Here is a 14580-nt window from a genome sequence, read left to right as displayed (position 1 = left end):
TGAACAATTCCTTCATGTTTTTTCGCAATTGCAGTAATAAAGTGTGTTCAGTTTAAAATTTAAAGTGACAGTAACGGTTTTATTTCAAAACGTTTTTTGTACTTTCTTATCAAGTTTATGCCTGTTTAACATGTCTGAACTACCAGATAGACTGTGTTCTGAATGTGGGGAAGCCAGAATTCCTATTCATTTAAATAAATGTGATTTATGTGATAATGACAATGATGCCCAAGATGATTCCTCAAGTGAGGGGAGTAAGCATGGTACTGCATCATTCCCTCCTTCGTCTACACGAGTCTTGCCCACTCAGGAGGCCCCTAGTACATCTAGCGCGCCAATACTCCTTACTATGCAACAATTAACGGCTGTAATGGATAATTCTGTCAAAAACATTTTAGCCAAAATGAACCCTTGTCAGCGTAAGCGTGGATGCTCTGTTTTAGTTACTGAAGAGCATGACGACGCTGATATTAATATCTCTGAAGGGCCCCTAACCCAATCTGAGGGGGCCAGGGAGGTTTTGTCTGAGGGAGAAATTACTGATTTAGGGAACATTTCTCAGCAGGCTGAATCTGATGTGATTACTTTTAAATTTAAATTGGAACATCTCCGCATTTTGCTTAAGGAGGTATTATCCACTCTGGATGATTGTGAAAATTTGGTCATCCCAGAGAAACTATGTAAAATGGACAAGTTCCTAGAGGTGCCGGGGCTCCCAGAAGCTTTTCCTATACCCAAGCGGGTGGCGGACATTGTTAATAAAGAATGGGAAAGGCCCGGTATTCCTTTCGTCCCTCCCCCCATATTTAAAAAATTGTTTCCTATGGTCGACCCCAGAAAGGACTTATGGCAGTCAGTCCCCAAGGTCGAGGGAGCGGTTTCTACTTTAAACAAACGCACCACTATTCCCATAGAGGATAGTTGTGCTTTTAAAGATCCTATGGATAAAAAATTAGAAGGTTTGCTTAAAAAGATGTTTGTTCAGCAGGGTTACCTTCTACAACCCATTTCATGCATTGTCCCTGTCACTACAGCCGCATATTTCTGGTTTGATGAACTGATTAAGGTGCTCGATAGTGACTCGCCTCCTTATGAGGAGATTATGGACAGAGTCAATGCTCTCAAATTGGCTAATTCTTTCACTCTAGACGCCTCTTTGCAATTGGCTAAGTTAGCGGCTAAGAATTCTGGGTTTGCTATTGTGGCGCGCAGAGCGCTTTGGTTGAAATCTTGGTCGGCTGATGCGTCTTCCAAGAACAAGCTACTAAACATTCCTTTCAAGGGGAAAACGCTGTTTGGTCCTGACTTGAAAGAGATTATCTCTGATATCACTGGGGGTAAGGGCCATGCCCTTCCTCAGGATCGGCCTTTCAAGGCAAAAAATAGACCTAATTTTCGTCCCTTTCGTAAAAACGGACCAGCCCAAGGTGCTACGTCCTCTAAGCAAGAGGGTAATACTTCTCAGGCCAAGCCAGCTTGGAGACCAATGCAAGGCTGGAACAAGGGAAAGCAGGCCAAGAAACCTGCCACTGCTACCAAGACAGCATGAAATATTGGCCCCCGATCCGGGACCGGATCTGGTGGGGGGCAGACTCTCTCTCTTCGCTCAGGCTTGGGCAAGAGATGTTCTGGATCCTTGGGCGCTAGAAATAGTCTCCCAGGGTTATCTTCTGGAATTCAAGGGACTTCCCCCAAGGGGGAGGTTCCACAGGTCTCAGTTGGCTTCAGACCACATAAAAAGACAGGCGTTCTTACATTGTGTAGAAGACCTGTTAAAAATGGGAGTGATTCATCCTGTTCCATTGAGAGAACAAGGGATGGGGTTCTACTCCAATCTGTTCATAGTTCCCAAAAAAGAGGGAACGTTCAGACCAATCCTAGATCTCAAGATCTTAAACAAATTTCTCAAGGTCCCATCGTTCAAGATGGAAACCATTCGAACTATCCTTCCTTCCATCCAGGAAGGTCAATTCATGACCACGGTGGATTTAAAGGATGCGTATCTACATATTCCTATCCACAAGGAACATCATCGGTTCCTAAGGTTTGCATTCCTGGACAAACATTACCAGTTCGTGGCGCTTCCTTTCGGATTAGCCACTGCTCCAAGGATTTTCACAAAGGTACTAGGGTCCCTTCTAGCGGTGCTAAGACCAAGGGGCATTGCAGTAGTACCTTACCTGGACGACATTCTGATTCAAGCGTCGTCCCTCCCTCGAGCAAAGGCTCACACGGACATCGTCCTGGCCTTTCTCAGATCTCACGGCTGGAAAGTGAACGTGGAAAAGAGTTCTCTATCCCCGTCAACAAGGGTTCCCTTCTTGGGAACCATTATAGACTCCTCAGAAATGAGGATTTTTCTAACAGAGGCCAGAAAGACAAAACTTCTGGACTCTTGTCGAATTCTTCATTCCGTTCCTCTTCCTTCCGTAGCTCAGTGCATGGAAGTGATCGGGTTGATGGTAGCGGCAATGGACATAGTTCCTTTTGCGCGCATTCATCTAAGACCATTACAACTGTGCATGCTCAGTCAGTGGAATGGGGACTATACAGACTTGTCTCCAAAGATACAAGTAAACCAGAGGACCAGAGACTCACTCCGTTGGTGGCTGTCCCTGGACAACCTGTCACGAGGGATGACATTCCGCAGACCAGAGTGGGTCATTGTCACGACCGACGCCAGTCTGATGGGCTGGGGCGCGGTCTGGGGATCCCTGAAAGCTCAGGGTCTTTGGTCTCGGGAAGAATCTCTTCTACCGATAAATATTCTGGAACTGAGAGCGATATTCAATGCTCTCAAGGCTTGGCCTCAGCTAGCGAGGACCAAGTTCATACGGTTTCAATCAGACAACATGACGACTGTTGCGTACATCAACCATCAGGGGGGAACAAGGAGTTCCCTAGCGATGGAAGAAGTGACCAAGATTATTCTATGGGCGGAGTCTCACTCCTGCCACCTGTCTGCTATCCACATCCCGGGAGTGGAAAATTGGGAAGCGGATTTTCTGAGTCGTCAGACATTGCATCCGGGGGAGTGGGAACTCCATCCGGAAATCTTTGCCCAAGTCACTCAACTATGGGGCATTCCAGACATGGATCTGATGGCCTCTCGTCAGAACTTCAAAGTTCCTTGCTACGGGTCCAGATCCAGGGATCCCAAGGCGGCTCTAGTGGATGCACTAGTAGCACCTTGGACCTTCAAACTAGCTTATGTGTTCCCGCCGTTTCCTCTCATCCCCAGGCTGGTAGCCAGGATCAATCAGGAGAGGGCGTCGGTGATCTTGATAGCTCCTGCGTGGCCACGCAGGACTTGGTATGCAGATCTGGTGAATATGTCATCGGCTCCACCTTGGAAGCTACCTTTGAGACGAGACCTTCTTGTTCAGGGTCCGTTCGAACATCCGAATCTGGTTTCACTCCAGCTGACTGCTTGGAGATTGAACGCTTGATTTTATCGAAGCGAGGTTTCTCAGATTCTGTTATCGATACTCTTGTTCAGGCCAGAAAGCCTGTAACTAGAAAGATTTACCACAAAATTTGGAAAAAATATATCTGTTGGTGTGAATCTAAAGGATTCCCTTGGGACAAGGTTAAGATTCCTAGGATTCTATCCTTCCTTCAAGAAGGATTGGAAAAAGGATTATCGGCAAGTTCCCTGAAGGGACAGATTTCTGCCTTGTCGGTGTTACTTCACAAAAAACTGGCAGTTGTGCCAGATGTTCAAGCCTTTGTTCAGGCTCTGGTTAGAATCAAGCCTGTTTACAAACCTTTGACTCCTCCTTGGAGTCTCAATTTAGTTCTTCAGTTCTTCAGGGGGTTCCGTTTGAACCCTTACATTCCGTTGATATTAAGTTATTATCTTGGAAAGTTTTGTTTTTAGTTGCAATTTCTTCTGCTAGAAGAGTTTCAGAATTATCTGCTCTGCAGTGTTCTCCTCCTTATCTGGTGTTCCATGCAGATAAGGTGGTTTTACGTACTAAACCTGGTTTTCTTCCAAAAGTTGTTTCTAACAAAAACATTAACCAGGAGATATCGTACCTTCTCTGTGTCCGAAACCAGTTTCAAAGAAGGAACGCTTGTTGCACAATTTGGATGTTGTTCGCGCTCTAAAATTCTATTTAGATGCTACAAAGGATTTTAGACAAACATCTTCCTTGTTTGTTGTTTATTCAGGTAAAAGGAGAGGTCAAAAAGCAACTTCTACCTCTCTCTCTTTTTGGATTAAAAGCATCATCAGATTGGCTTACGAGACTGCCGGACGGCAGCCTCCCGAAAGAATCACAGCTCATTCCACTAGGGCTGTGGCTTCCACATGGGCCTTCAAGAACGAGGCTTCTGTTGATCAGATATGTAGGGCAGCGACTTGGTCTTCACTGCACACTTTTACCAAATTTTACAAGTTTGATACTTTTGCTTCTTCTGAGGCTATTTTTGGGAGAAAGGTTTTGCAAGCCGTGGTGCCTTCCATTTAGGTGACCTGATTTGCTCCCTCCCTTCATCCGTGTCCTAAAGCTTTGGTATTGGTTCCCACAAGTAAGGATGACGCCGTGGACCGGACACACCTATGTTGGAGAAAACAGAATTTATGTTTACCTGATAAATTTCTTTCTCCAACGGTGTGTCCGGTCCACGGCCCGCCCTGGTTTTTTAATCAGGTCTGATAATTTATTTTCTTTAACTACAGTCACCACGGTACCATATGGTTTCTCCTATGCTATTATTCCTCCTTAACGTCGGTCGAATGACTGGGGTAGGCGGAGCCTAGGAGGGATCATGTGACCAGCTTTGCTGGGCTCTTTGCCATTTCCTGTTGGGGAAGAGAATATCCCACAAGTAAGGATGACGCCGTGGACCGGACACACCGTTGGAGAAAGAAATTTATCAGGTAAACATAAATTCTGTTTTTCTTTCATGTAATTGGCAAGAGTCCATGAGCTAGTGACGTATGGGATAGCAATACCCAAGAAGTGGAACTCCACGCAAGAGTCACTAGAGAGGGAGGGAAAAAATAATATTTGATAATATAATCAACTAGGAAACCGATGTATACTTTTTCTTCCCACTTGTAGTAGAACTGTATGAGGTCCGCCATACATAATTTTCTTGTGACATTTGCCTAAATGTGTCCATTTTATCAGAGTCAAACTCTTTTTCTTTGTTGTTGTTGTTGTTGTTGTTTTCTCTCTCTTTGTCCTTGGGTATAAGGGAACTAATTCCTGCAGAAGAAGACCTGAAGATTATATACCCAAAACTAATTTGTTTAAATTTAATGGACACAGAGATGTTTCTTATTTTGAGAGCACTCTAGTGGGGGGAATGTATTTTCAAAAAGAAAAAAGTTAGTAGTTTGAATGTGTTCTTGAAATATAAACCTCCCATTTAATATCTAACAGTAAAATAAATCATTGCATGTGTCCCTAACCAACCAATCATATTATGTTTATCCTTTAGCATACACCCATACATGTCCTGGCAAAAATGAATTACCAGTCGTGTTATGGTGCAGAAGCACTGACGGAGAGTGAAAGCTGCCGTCTGTGGACTGAGAGCCTCTTAAACTCCAACAGCGCATTTTATATTGGTGAGTTAGCATTATCTTATAACCTCTTCATGCCAGAAATATACTTTATACTTCTTGAGATACGGTATGGAATATTTGTAAATCAGAACAGATAGATCAAAATAGAATACATAATCTGACCAAACTTTTGTTAGCATATTATTTACCTTTAAGTGAAGGTCAATTTCGATGAATGAGTGCCTGGTTTTTAATAATCCTATTAAAAACAAGGGCACTTTAATTCATCAAAATTGACATTTCATTAATTTTCTTCAAAAACTTACCTTTTAATCCTGGCAGCTGCTCTAGAGATTCCCCCAGCTGTCGGAAGCCTCTTCATCCATCAGAAATGACGAATCCGGCTTCCTCCAATCACGGCTTCCCCCCGGGGGAATCATGGCCTGAGGCAACAACGTGATTGGAGAAAGCCGGATTCGTCATTTTGGACCCGCAAAGAGGGCTTGCGACGGGCGGAGGAAGCGCTGCAGCGGCTGTCAGGATTAAATGGTAAGTTTTCTCTTGTAAGATGTATCGAGTCCACGGATTCATCCTTTACTTGTGGGATATTCTCCTTCCCAACAGGAAGTGGCAAAGAGAGCACACAGCAGAGCTGTCCATATAGCTCCCCCTCTAGCTCCACCCCCCATTCATTCTCTTTGCCGGCTCTAAGCAATCGGAAGGGTAAAGTGAATGTGGTGTTAGAATTGTAGTTTTTATTTTTTACAAGCAAGAGTTTATTTTAAATGGTACCGGTGTGTACTATTCACTCTCTAGCAGAAAGGGGATGAAGATTTCTGCAGGGGGAAGATGATTTTAGCATGTTGTAACTAAAATCCACTGCTGTTCCCACACAGGACTGAGGAGTACAAGAGAACTTCAGTTGGGGGGAACGGTTTGCAGGTTAGGCTGCAATAAGGTATGTTCAGTCATTTATTTCTAGACAAGACTGTGATAATGCTAGAAAAGACTGTTAATATCCCCATGAGGGAAGGGTAAGCTGTATTCAGAGAATTTCAAGCTTACATAACAGGGCTAGTTTATGCTGGTTGACACTATTTCAGGGCAAACGGTTTTTATTGAAAATATCGTTTTTTGAGACACTTTGAAGGCTCCTTTGGGTTTCTTTCAGGGGTTATTACCCACATGGCTATTACTAAAACACTTCGGGTGTTTCTTTAGGCCTCACAAGCACTGGAGTGAGGTGGGAGGGGCCTAATTTCTGGCCTCAGATGCGCAGTTATTTTGACTAGTTCAGGCTGTTTCACATGGAGGGTCCTGCTGCAGTTTGAGGGCCTATAAGAAGTTTTTTCCCCCACAAATATGGTTCCTAAGGGCAGGTAAGGCCACAGCAGAGCTGTGGCAAGGTGCTGAAGTTTTCTTTAACCGTTTTTTTTTTACTACTGTCGATCCGGTTTGGGCATTAAGGCGTTTATATTGCTAGTGGTGCAATCTTACTAATGCTTTAGGTACATACTGTAAAAATTTAGAAAAGTTTGCTGCTTTTTTTCACTGTTTTGCAAAATTGCGTGCCTTTTTTATCTCTTAAAGGCACAGTAACGTTTTTTTCAAAGTGTGTTTTTACTTGATTAAAGTGATTTCCAAGCCTGCTTGTATTACTACTAGTCTGTTAAACATGTCTGACACCAAGGAAAGTCCTTGTTCAATGTGTTTAGAAGCCATGGTGGAACCCCCTCTCAGAATGTGTCCCACTTGTACTGATATGTCTATACACTTTAAAGAACATATTGTTGCACTTAAAAATGTGGCCCAAGATGATTCTCAGACAGAAGGTAACGAGGTTAGCCCGTCAACCTCTCCCCAAGTGTCACAACCAGTTACGCCCGCTCAAGCGACGCCTAGCACCTCTAGTGCGTCTAACTCTTTTACCTTGCAAAACTTGGCGGCAGTTATGAATAATACCCTCTCAGTGTTCTTATCTAAACTGCCCGTGTTACCTGCAAAGCGTGATAGCTCTGTTTTAAGAACAGATAATGAGCATTGTGACACTTTAGTAGCCGTATCCGATATACCCTCACAACGCTCTGAAGTGGGGGCGAGGGATGTGCTGTCTGAGGGAGAAATTTCCGATTCAGGAAAGGTTTCTCCTCAGACAGATTCAAATACGTTGGCTTTTGAATTTAAACTAGAACACCTCTGCTTATTGCTCAGGGAGGTATTAGTTACTCTGGATGACTGCGACCCTATGGTGGTTCCAGAGAAATTGTGTAAAATGGACAAGTACCTAGAAGTTCCTGTTTGCACTGATGTGTTCCCGGTCCCTAAGAGGATTGCGGATATCGTTACTAGGGAGTGGGATAAACCAAGTATTCCCTTCGTTCCCCCTCCTGTTTTTAAGAAAATGTTCCCCATATCTAACCCCATGGCAGACGGTCCCTAAGGTGGAGGGGGCTGTTTCTTCACTTGCTAAACGCACAACTATACCAATTGAAGACAGTTGTGCTTTTAAAGACCCTATGGATAAAAAAATTAGAGGGTTTACTTAAGAAAATTTTTGTTCAACAAGGTTTTCTTCTCCAACCTATTGCATGCATTGTTCCTGTAACCACTGCAGCTGCTTTCCGGTTCGAGGCGCTGGAAGATGCGCTCCAGACGGGGACCTCATATGAGGACATTATGGACAGAATTAAGGCTCTTAAGCTGGCTAATTCTTTTATCACAGATGCTGCTTTCCAACTAGCTAAGTTAGCGGCAAAGAATTCAGGTTTCGCCATTTTAGCGCGCAGGGCGCTATGGCTAAAGTCCTGGTCGGCCGATGTGTAGTCAAAATCCAAACTATTGAACATCCCTTTCAAAGGAAAGACCCTCTTCGGGCCTGAATTGAAAGAGATTATTTCAGAAATCACTGGGGGAAAAGGCCATGCTCTCCCCCAGGACAAGTCCTTCAAGACAAAGAACAAACAAAATAATTTTCGTTCCTTTCGGAATTTCAGGAGCGGTCTCGCTTCATCCTCCCCTGCTGCAAAGCAAGAGGGTAACACCTCACAACCCAGGGCAGCCTGGAAACCTTACCAGGGCTGGAACAAGGATAAACAGGCCAAGAAGCCTGCAGCTGCCTCCAAGACAGCATGATGGGGTAGCCCCAGATCCGGGACCGGATCTAGTAGGGAGCAGACTCTCTCTCTTCGCTCAGGCCTGGGCAAGAGATGTACACGATCCCTGGGCCTTAGAGATTGTATCCCAGGGATATCTTCTAGAATTCAAGGACTCCCCTCCAAGGGGAAGGTTCCACATTTCTCGTCTGTCTTCAGACCAGACAAAGAAAGAGGCGTTCTTACGCTGTGTAGAAGACCTACATACAATGGGAGTGATCCACCCAGTTCCAATTGCGGAACAAGGGCTGGGTTTTTACTCAAACCTGTTTGTGGTTCCAGAGAAAGAAGGAACTTTCAGACCAATCCTGGATCTAAAAATTCTAAACAAATTCCTCAGAGTCCCATCATTCAAGATGGAGACCATTCGGACAATCTTACCAATGATCCAGGAGGGTCAATATATGACCACCGTGGATTTAAAGGATGCATATCTGCACATTCCTATCCACAAAGATCATCACCAGTTTCTCAGGTTCGCCTTTCTGGACAAGCATTACCAGTTTGTGGCTCTTCCTTTTGGATTGGCCACTGCTCCCAGAATTTTCACAAAGGTGCTAGGGTCCCTCCTGGCGGTTCTAAGACCACGGGGCATAGCAGTGGCGCCTTATCTAGACGACATCTTAATTCAGGCGTCGACTTTCCAAAGAGCCAAGTCTCGCACGGAAATCGTATTGGCCTTTCTGAGGTCTCACGGGTGGAAGGTGAACATCAAAAAGAGTTCTCTCTCCCCCCTCACAAGAGTTTCCTTCCTAGGAACTCTGATAGACTCAGTAGATATGAAATTATTTCTGACGGAGGTCAGAAAGTTAAAACTCTTAACCACTTGCCGAGTCCTTCATTCCATTCCTCGAGCATCTGTAGCTCAGTGCATGGAGACAATCGGACTAATGGTAGCGGCAATGGACATAGTCCCTTTTGCACGGATACACCTCAGACCACTGCAACTATGCATGCTCAAACAGTGGAATGGGGATTATGCAGATTTGTCTCCTCAAATACAGCTGGACCAGAGATTCTCTTCTCTGGTGGTTGTCTCAGGATCACCTGTCTCAGGGAATGTGTTTCCGCAGACCAGAGTGGATCATCGTAACGACCGACGCCAGTCTGTTGGGCTGGGGTGCAGTCTGGGACTCCCTGAATGCTCAGGGCTTATGGTCTCGGGAAGAAGCTCTTCTCCCAATAAACATTCTGGAACTGAGGGCGATATTCAACGCACTTCAGGCATGGCCTCAGCTAGCTGCGGCCAAATTCATCAGATTTCAGTCGGACAACATCACGACTGTAGCTTACGTCAATCATCAAGGGGGAACAAGGAGTTCCCTAGCAATGACGGAGGTAACCAAAATAATCAGGTGGGGGGAGGATCACTCTTGCCATCTCTCAGCAATTCACATTCCAGGAGTAGACAACTGGGAGGCGGATTTTCTAAGTCATCAGACTTTTCACCCGGGGGAGTGGGAACTCCACCCGGAGCTATTTGCCCAGCTGACTCAGCTATGGGGCATTCCAGAATTGGATCTGATGGCGTCCCGTCAGAACACCAAACTGCCTCTTTACGGGTCCAGGTCCCGGGATCCCCAGGCGGTGCTGATAGATGCTCTAGCGGCGCCTTGGTCCTTCAATCTGGCCTATGTTTTTCCACCGTTTCCTCTCGTCCCTCGTCTGGTTGCCAGAATCAAGCAGGAGAGGGCTTTGGTGGTTCTGATAGCGCCTGCGTGGCCACGCAGGACCTGGTATGCAGACCTAGTGGACATGTCATCTGTCCCACCATGGACACTACCAGTGAGGCAGGACCTTCTAATACAAGGTCCTTTCAAGCATCCAAATCTAATTTCTCTGCGTCTGACTGCTTGGAGATTGAACGCCTAATTCTATCAAAGCGTGGTTTCTCTGAGTCGGTTATTGATACCCTGATTCAGGCTAGAAAGCCTGTCACCAGGAAAATCTACCATAAGATTTGGCGAAAATATCTCTTTTGGTGTGAATCCAAAGGTTACTCATGGAATAAGATTAGGATTCCCAGAATATTGTCTTTTCTCCAAGAAGGATTGGAGAAAGGATTATCAGCTAGTTCCTTAAAAAGGACAGATATCTGCTTTGTCTATTCTCTTTCACAAACGTCTGGCAGAGGTACCAGACGTTGATAGGGGAGATAATCCACCAGCGCTAACTAATAAGGACCTATAGCTCCTAATACCAATGGGTCCCTAGTTACCCATAAGAAAAATGCTAAGAAATTGACATTATTTATACCCACATAAGACTTTTGATTTTTATTTGGTTTTTAATTTTTTTTTTTTTATAAGAGTACAATTTTATTGTATTGCTGTATCTATTGTATTTTTTGTATTAATCCCATCATCTCCATTATTACATATCCGCATTTGGAGTGTTCTCACTTAACACTACCTTGTATTTAAGAGTCCAACCTATTTTAGTTATTATCAAGATATCTGTTATAGTTTATAGACGCTACATTTCTAGATAACTCTAGCATTTTATTGTTATTTTTATGTGTACATGTTAACATGGATCCATGTCTTTTTTAACATTTATAATGTCTAATGTTCAATTTTTAATTTTCAATTTTTAATTCCTTATGTGATTTGATTATAATATATGTGTAATAAATTTGTATAGACACAATCTTCAGATCACCCATCCTATCATTAGGTTTCCATCCACATCACTTATTGCCTTAAAATATTCATTATTGGACCCTGTTGGTGTTTGAGTTCAACTCATTCCTTGACCTAGCCTCTCTTGGCGCTCCTACCAAAACCACTTTATCTTAGAGGTACCAGACGTTCAAACATTTAGTCAGGCTTTAGTCAGAATCAAGCCTGTTTATAGACCTGTGGCTCCGCCATGGAGTCTGAATTTAGTTCTTTCAGTTCTGCAAGGGGTTCCGTTTGAACCTTTACATTCCATAGATATTAAGCTTTTATCTTGGAAAGTTTTGTTTTTGGTAGCTATCTCTTCTGCTCGAAGAGTATCAGAGTTATCTGCTTTACAGTGTGATTCACCTTACCTGGTTTTCCATGCAGATAAGGTAAATTTGCGTACCAAACCCGGTTTTCTTCCTAAGGTTGTGTCTAATAAGAATATTAACCAGGAAATTGTTGTTCCTTCTCTGTGTTCTAATCCTTCTTCGAAGAAGGAACGTCTGTTACACAATCTTGATGTGGTTTGTGCTTTAAAGTTCTATTTACAAGCAACTAAGGATTTCAGACAAACAACTTCATTGTTTATCTATTCTGGTAAGAGGAGAGGTCAGAAGGCGACTGCTACCTCTCTTTCCTTTTGGCTGAAAAGCATCATCCGTTTGGCCTATGAGACTGCTGGCCAGCAGCCTCCCGAAACAATTACTGCTCATTCTACCAGAGCAGTGGCTTCCACATGGGCTTTTAAAAATGAGGCTTCTGTTGAACACATTTGTAAGGCAGCGACTTGGTCTTCGCTGCATACTTTTTCCAAATTTTCCAAATTCGATACTTTTGCTTCTTCGGAGGCTATTTTTGGGACAAAGGTTTTACAAGCAGTGGTGCCTTCCGTTTAAGGTACCTGTCTTGTTCCCTCCCTTCATCCGTGTCCTAAAGCTTTGGTATTGGTATCCCACAAGTAAAGGATGAATCTGTGGACTCGATACATCTTACAAGAGAAAACAGAATTTATGCTTACCTGATAAATTACTTTCTCTTGTGATGTATCGAGTCCACGGCCCGCCCTGGCTATTAAGTCAGGTAGTGTTTTTGTTTAAACTACAGTCACCACTGCACCCTATGGTTTCTCCTTTTTCTTCCTAACCTTCGGTCGAATGACTGGGGGGTGGAGCTAGAGGGGGAGCTATATGGACAGCTCTGCTGTGTGCTCTCTTTGCCACTTCCTGTTGGGAAGGAGAATATCCCACAAGTAAAGGATGAATCCGTGGACTCGATACATTACAAGAGAAAGTAATTTATCAGGTAAGCATAAATTCTGTTTTTGAAGAAAACGAGTGAAATGTCAATTTTGATGAATTAAAGTGCCCTTGTTTTTAATACCATTATTAAAAGAAACGTGCACTAAAACATCGAAATTGACCTTCACTTTTAAGAGACAGTTTACACTAAAATTGTTATTGTTTAAAAAGATAGACAAAGCCTTTACTTCCCATTCCCCAGCTTAGCACAACCAACATTGTTATATTAATATACTTTATAACATTTAAACCTCTTTTAAACCATGCTTTTTTTATTAGCTTTTCACAGCAGGAGACTGCTAGTTCATGTGGGTCATATTAGATAACATTGTGCTCACACCCGGGGAGTTATTTGAGTCAGCACAACACAGTACTAATTGGCTAAAATGCAAATCAATAGATAATAAATAAAAAGTCATGTGATCAGGGGGCTGTCAGAAGGTTCTTAGATACAAGGTAATCACAGAGGTAAAAAGTATATTAATATAACTGTTATGCAAAACTAGGGAATGGATAATAAAGGGATTATCTCTTTTAAAACAATAAAAATTATATTGTAGACTGTCCCTTTAAGGGGCATTTTGTTTTTAAATATCAAGCCACATGTCACTGGATATTCTGCATTCTAACAATGTACATTAAAGTTATGATGTTTTATGTGCCCATAGCACAAATAGCAATGTTTACCCTTCAGTTAGTTACTCATGCAACTGATAGGTTGTTTATCTATGATTTTGTAACAATATGACTGATGTAGCTACACAATATGAATGTGTATATCTTTGTATCGGGGAAGTTCCTGTAACACAATACATGAAAGAAAAGATTTATTTGTGCATAGTAAGAATTCAACACATATTTAGACCGACAGAAAATTCCTGAGGTGAAATGTCTTCATTTCCGTCTGCATTTTTTCTTTATACTATTTTTACCAGATAGAAGATTATGGAAGACCTGCTATGTATGGACACCCAGGCTGGGGCGTGGTGTTTTAAAAGCTGCATTTAACACTTTTTCTATCACTTATAGCATGGGCAGAACTTTACTTTGTGTCATTTAACACTTCTGCTACTAATTTCTCTCTAATGGTTCTTACCCTCTTTATTAAATATATTCAGCATATATTATTTTGCTGTGTCACTTTCTCCTCTCCATAAAGTGTTGGGCTCTTACTTTGCTATAAATGTGTACAGGAAGGAAGTCCTTTTCTGTTATTGTCTCCATAATGTAAACTAATAAGTTTTAGAGATGGTATTTTGAAAGCAGTTTATCGTATTGCTGTATTCCATACACATTTGATAAATATTTAAGTGTTATGGTTCAATATCCTGCGGCATGCATTTGTTTTAAATAAAAAATCCAGCCAGTTAACTTCATTGTATTCTAGTTGATAATAGCACAGTTGTGTTTGCCCAGTAGAGGGCAGTATAGTGGTGTGAACGAGAAATTCAGCCTAGGCATGATTTCAGTGATTGTGTATGTTTGAGTGGTGGGAGTCGTTTTTGATGCTGTGTTTTTCTTGAGAAAGGGCTCAGCAAGAACTAAAACATTGGATATTTGGTAATATGTGCATACTATAAGTTGACCACATATGATCCTCAAGCTCTTGCTGTAGTAAGGGAATAAGTTATAAGGATGTTGAAAGCTTTACGATAAAATGAAAATCCCAAGAAGCAGCAAAGCAACTAGGAGTGTCCTGTGTATGACTGGGTAAATATATATATATATATAATTACCCTGCTGGAAAGTGCACATCTAACTTTTGTGGAGCACTATTTGACGCTCACGCTCAAGCGTTAAGTGCTCTAGAAGTAAACTTTTTGTGCACGTCCGGTTGCACTCGTATTATGAGTTCAAAGTAAACTGTTTTCACTCAAGCGGAAACTCGACGCACGTAAAAATCTGAACTTAGAATATCGCAAGTGTGATAACCTATTCCCCCATAG

The 14580-nt window shown here is 42.7% G+C and overlaps 1 protein-coding gene across 1 annotated transcript in view; it reads left to right on the top strand.

Annotated features, from left to right (window-relative positions):
* Positions 1-14580, top strand: part of ICE2 (interactor of little elongation complex ELL subunit 2) — a 420662-nt gene that overhangs the window by 212930 nt on the left and 193152 nt on the right. The window contains exon 11 of the mRNA XM_053717350.1: positions 5452-5581. Coding sequence (XP_053573325.1) covers positions 5452-5581 — 130 coding nt within the window. The remainder of the gene's footprint in view (positions 1-5451; positions 5582-14580) is intronic.

The sequence above is a fragment of the Bombina bombina genome, chromosome 6 (genome assembly GCF_027579735.1).
Source record: "Bombina bombina isolate aBomBom1 chromosome 6, aBomBom1.pri, whole genome shotgun sequence".
NCBI lineage: Eukaryota > Metazoa > Chordata > Amphibia > Anura > Bombinatoridae > Bombina > Bombina bombina.
Note: the sequence above shows the minus strand (reverse complement) of the source record. Positions and strands in the feature narration are given on the sequence as shown.